The sequence below is a fragment of the Pseudonaja textilis genome, chromosome 1 (assembly GCF_049901715.1).
Source record: "Pseudonaja textilis isolate UNSWEBS1 chromosome 1, rPseTex1.2, whole genome shotgun sequence".
Taxonomy (NCBI): domain Eukaryota; kingdom Metazoa; phylum Chordata; class Lepidosauria; order Squamata; family Elapidae; genus Pseudonaja; species Pseudonaja textilis.
In genome coordinates this window covers 221315034-221320352 of record NC_141990.1, presented here as the reverse complement: position 1 = coordinate 221320352, position 5319 = coordinate 221315034, and the positions used below count along the sequence as shown (strand labels likewise).

The window sequence follows — 5319 nt, the reverse complement described above, 5'->3', positions numbered from 1 at the left end:
TATGCTATTCACAGTTCACCCAATGATGCGTTTTGAATTTCCTGAACTCCTGAATGAAAGGCGAGGTGTAAATTCAGCACGTGTAATGGAATGTGTGGAGGATTTAAGACACGGGTATCAAACTTGCGACATCACGTTGCCGTCATGTGATGTTTTGCAATATTTTTCCCATTCGCGGGAGGCAAGGTAGGCGTGGCCTGCCCGGGGAAGAGATGCTGCCTTCGAAACAATCAGACAAGAGAGGCAGGAGCCTCCCCCAAGGGTCAGAAGAACAAACTTAAGAAAATTCAAGCAGTTAAAAGTAATGGCAGGAGGTACTTTCAGACTTGCAAGATTCTGTTAATGTAGTCTAACAATAAAGTAGAATGATTTCATCTAGTCGTGTTTCTTGTTTGGCTTACATGGGAGGGTTGGCAATAAATACAATAAATTATGGTCTATAACAAAATTGGAAACCAACTCTCAGTGTCATGCCCTGGTTAGAGTCAGACTCTGAGGGAGAGGAGGAACAGCTGACAGGGAGTGGAAGTGTGGCTGGGGAGGTTGTGGAGGAGGCTGGGGAAGGAAAGAGGCTGGCTGGGCAGTCAGAGGAAGACCCAGACCCTCTCCATCCTAGGGCACACAGGGAGGAGAGGATAAGGGAGAGACATGAATGGCATGGTCTATGGGGGAGAAAAGGGCCTTGATCCCCTTCATGGGCTGCAGCTGTGAGAACTGGTTAAAAGGACGGACATGCATATGGGCCAGTGCTGGAAACAAAGCGTGGAAATATCTCTAGTCTGTTGTTCCTCTCTGAGTTTGATGTCCTTCCCAGTGTGTGTTCCAATATCTGCGGACCTCTTCAAGCCCTTATCTTGCATGGTTCCCTTAATTGCTTCAGTGTGGTTTGTGTTGTTTTTACTCTTTATAATTTATAGGCATTTTTAGTTTAAACGGCATTTCCTCTTTTTCGTAACTGCTTGTGGGGGAGTTTTTTGTCTCCAGTCAAGGATATTTGGAGCTTTGAAGCAAAGTGAAGGAATAAAAGGGGCTTCACCTGTTTTTGTGACTGTGTTTATTTTGTATCCCACCCTGGGTCGTCACACTCAGCTAACTAATGGGATGCCTGCAGGAAGGGATGGCATCGGCTATTTGTTCAGCATCCTCATAGTATTTAGGCTGGAATGTGGCCGTCTTATGCAAAATAAATCATGGAACTGTTTGGGTTTCCTAAAGCATTGGGGTAGATTTCGATTAGATCAACAGAGTTGGAAGGGACCTTGTAGGTCATCTAGTCCAACCCCATAATGCAGTTTGTTCTTGTGTTATTACCGAATTGAAAAGTTAGGAAATACTAGCTGAAATGAAGATCTGCTAAAGTCCTCAAAAATTAGGGAAAAGGCATTATGCATAGGGTCTTACTTCCCCCAGTCACTACAGATAGTCCTCACCTTGCAACCATTCATTTAGTGACTGTTCAAAGTTACAATGGCCCTGAAAAAAGTGACTTATTATGACCGTTTTTCACACTTATGACTGCATCCCCATGGTGATCAAAATTCAGCTGCTTGGTTACTGGGTCATATTGATGGTGTTCTGGGGTCACGTGATCCCCTTTTACGACCCTCTGATGAGCAAAGTCAATGGGGAAGCCAAATTCACTTAACAACGGTGTTACTAACTTTAAAAAATTGCAGTGATTCACTTAAGAACTGCAACAAGAAAAGAAAAATAAAATGGTGGGGGGGAAACTCACTTAACCACTGTCTTGCTTAACAACAGGAATTTTGGGGTCATTGTGCTCGGGGGCTACCTGTAATTGATGTAATGGTCTAGGGTTGGTTGTTAACGGGGCTACGGCTTGAGCTCTGAGGAAAGCAATAAATGACAAACTCTCTTTCCTCTTCTTTTAGTTTTTATTTGATGATCTTGCCCAGCTACCGTTGAATCACCCAATCTGAATTCACTCCACCGCAGCTTGCAATGGGGCTGTGATGATGTCACCTAATTAGCTAAAACCAAGAGATCATTTGCATCCCACAGGTTGATCAATAAATGTTCTTGTCCATCTGCTGCATCTTGTCCTACAGATCTGCTACTCCATTGGGCTGGTTCAGAAGAGGAGATTCTACACCTGTAGGGTCTTCTGCTGTCTAGCCTCGGTTCTTGTCCATGCACAGGTCCTCAGGGTTGAAACCAATCTCTTGGAGGACCTTCTGGATCACAGACAACAGGACGCTGCCTTTGTCTCTGCCGTCGCAGTCCGGTCTTCCCTCGTAAGATTTCGAGGAGCGCTTCAGGCTTCTCTCGCTGCTTCTGTCGTAGGTGGAGTCATGGTGAAGATAGCTACATGAGCTGGCATGGTTTTCCCGGATTCTGGCTTTTTTGGTTTTCTCTAACAAGTGCTGCTGTATCTGCATTAAGGCTGTTAAAAGGATTTCTTTTCCATACACATCCGCTGACACTTGCTTGTCTAGCCCCCGACTTCCTGAGGCGTGAGGCTTCCCTGGTCCTCCTGCTCCCCCCATTCTGTCCTTCCCCTGGCTGTGGCACTCACTTTTCAGGGACGCAAATTGCATGCCTTGAGTTCTCTGGTTCCCCAGCGCCCCTAACTTACACGAGGTAAAAGCTAAACTTTGTGCCCGAGTCTTGTCATCTCCCGCCAGGAGCTTGAACAAGCGCCTCACCATGGCTTCCAGAACCTCTGTGGACTTTTGGCTTCCAACACTGAAGAGATTCTTCTTCACCCCGCAAATAAAATCGGAGTCTTTCATGAGTGCCCCGGTGATGTTGTGTAAATTTTTCATGGAGGAATCTATCAAGTCTGAGACTATTTCCTTGGCATGATTCACAAGTACATCTTTTAAAACAACGCACGCAGCTGGAGGGTGTCTTCCCTTCTGGACACTCATGGTCTTCAGGAACGAGAGCATCATGTCTGAAGCCACCTGGTTTGCATATAACATCAACCCTTTGTTGACAGAAGTACAATCTTCTGATCTTCTTGTTCTTGTAGAATCATACTGTCCTTCCTGCTCCTTGCCTTCGTCTTCGGAGGATGGTTTGCTTTCTGTTAAACTAGCTTTCCTTCCAGCATTATATGAATTAATGTTTTGGCATAGGTATTTTCTTGTATTCTCCCATCTATCCTTGATCTCTTTACGCGTCATCTCAACCACTAAGGAACAGAGCTTGTTAGCATAGTAAGCAAGATCCTCTGAATTTCCTGTTTCGGCCAGTGAATTTCCTGCCATTGAACTGCTGGAACCCATGTTATTGTTGTTCTGAGATCCCTTATCAAACACCTTCAGCTTCTGAGAGGTCCTGAAAGGAGTTAGTGCATGTTCAAACCCAAAGGCATATTTCTGGAGATCGTTATTGAGCCAGTTGACAATATTGACATCTTCCAAGGAACCTGGCTTGAAAAGGCAGACCGCTCCGTCGGTATTCATGCATTTCCTTCGTTCGTTGTCCTTGATTACAATGACCTCCTTCTCCTCCAGGTTTCGTAAGTCGAGTTCACCGGCAGGGTCGTTGATGTGGTCAGGTTGGTCACTAAAAACATTTCGGCCCAAATTCCCATCTCTCGTGTTCAGGTTGGCAACGTTAACAAAGCAAACCATTTTACGTTCAGAGTCCTCTTTCTTTGGTTTGGACTTGTAGGAGGTAATGTTGCACATGCCAGCCTTGCTGTTGATCCAGTCAATTTCATGAGCCATCTTTGTCAGTCAGAAGTGGAAATGTACTAAAAGGTGTAGGTGTTCTTTCAGCACAGGAGCTTAGATGACCCGGCCAGACTTGAGATGTTGCCCCCTCTTAATCTTCCATGCTCTTCTTACTTGCAGATAGTATTTTCACTTAGATGAACACATAGCAGTAGTGACCTCACAAAGCACCTGTATCCTCCACCAACCAGCAGTGAGTTGCTAGTGTGCCTTGCCACACACCCCTCTACTGTATCCAGAGTTATAGAGTGTCTTGGTTTCTGTTGAAGGGCTTTGATGTCCCTGCCACTCAAGGTGTTTCCTTTCTCATTGTCCCACTTGCCTCCGCTAGCAAAGGGTGCTTTCCTTTGGGTGGACATGGAGCAGTAATGACATCATAAAGCTTCAGAATTACCTCCTAGAGAGAGCTGGACCATCATCTTCTTTTCAGCTCTGATTTAGCTCAAGTACTAAGGAAAACCCTTTAGGAGGCCAAGGCAGGTCAGGTCAGATCCAGAGGTGGTATTCAGCAGGTTCTGACCAGTTCTGGAGAACTGGTAGCGGAAATTTTGAGTAGTTTGGAGAACTGGCAAATACCACCTCTGACTGGAGATTTTACAGTATCCTTCTCCTGCCACGCCCATCACACCACGCCCACAGAACCGGTAGTAGAAAAAATTGAATCCCACACTCAGATCAGTTCCTTTGTGAGCCTATGAGGCAGATGGGCAATTAATTAATCTCATAAGTAGGTGATATAGATAGATAGATAGATAGATAGATAGATAGATAGATAGATAGATAGATAGATAGATAGATAGATAGATAGATAGATAGATAGATAGATAGATGATAGAGAGAGATGATAGATAGATTAGATACATAGATAGATTAGATAGATAGATAGATAGATAGATAGATAGATAGATAGATAGATAGATAGATAGATAGATAGATAGATAGATAGATAGATAGATAGATAGATAGATAGATAGATAGATAGATAGATAGATAGATAGATAGATAGATAGATAGATAGGCAGGCAGGCAGGCAGGCAGGCAGGCAGGCAGGCTGGCTGGATGGATGGATGGATGGATGGATGGATGGATGGATGGATGTGAATAGATGACAGCAGATGGATTTCTGAGTTAGGCAAAGAAATTAAACATAAATGCAGGATCAGGATGACATTCACCTGACCTGACTTTTTGATGGCCGCATATTTAATTATTTACCTGGTATGACAAAAGATATTTTTGCTGATTGTGCTTAAGTAAATAAATAAACCTTGGAGGAAGAGAAAAAGCTTTTGCAAAACTGCAGTACAAGCATTGTATTCATTTCTATTAATGAGATCTCCAAAATGATACCTTGAACTGTTAAAAGTGTTAAAAGAAAAGATAAAGCTGGGGAGAGTAAGTTGGAATGCAGTGTGGAAAATCCTGGGGAAACTATAAGATGTAGGAGGGAGAAGGAGCGTGATTTTGACTCTGCTGCATTTCTGTTGTGGGTATCATCAGTATGTGTGTTTCTCTGAGTTATCACTATATTTGCTTTTTTGAAGAATGGGCATTTTGCTGTGCTTTATTTGAGCAATTATGTGATTTATCATTAGAGATTCAGTTTCCAACTTTG

The 5319-nt window shown here is 43.6% G+C and overlaps 1 protein-coding gene across 1 annotated transcript; it reads right to left on the bottom strand.

Moving 5' to 3' along the window:
• Positions 1 to 2132: 2132 nt before the first annotated feature.
• LOC113441081 (A-kinase anchor protein 4-like) lies at positions 2133 to 3698 on the bottom strand. Its single transcript, XM_026707879.2, has one exon. It carries the CDS (start codon positions 3696 to 3698, stop codon positions 2133 to 2135), a length of 1566 nt encoding a protein of 521 aa, XP_026563664.1.
• Positions 3699 to 5319: the final 1621 nt, after the last annotated feature.

Coding starts and splice junctions, on each gene's coding strand:
- LOC113441081 (XM_026707879.2), bottom strand. CDS start 3,698: ATGGCTCATGAAATTGACTGGATCAACAGCAAGGCTGGCATGTGCAAC.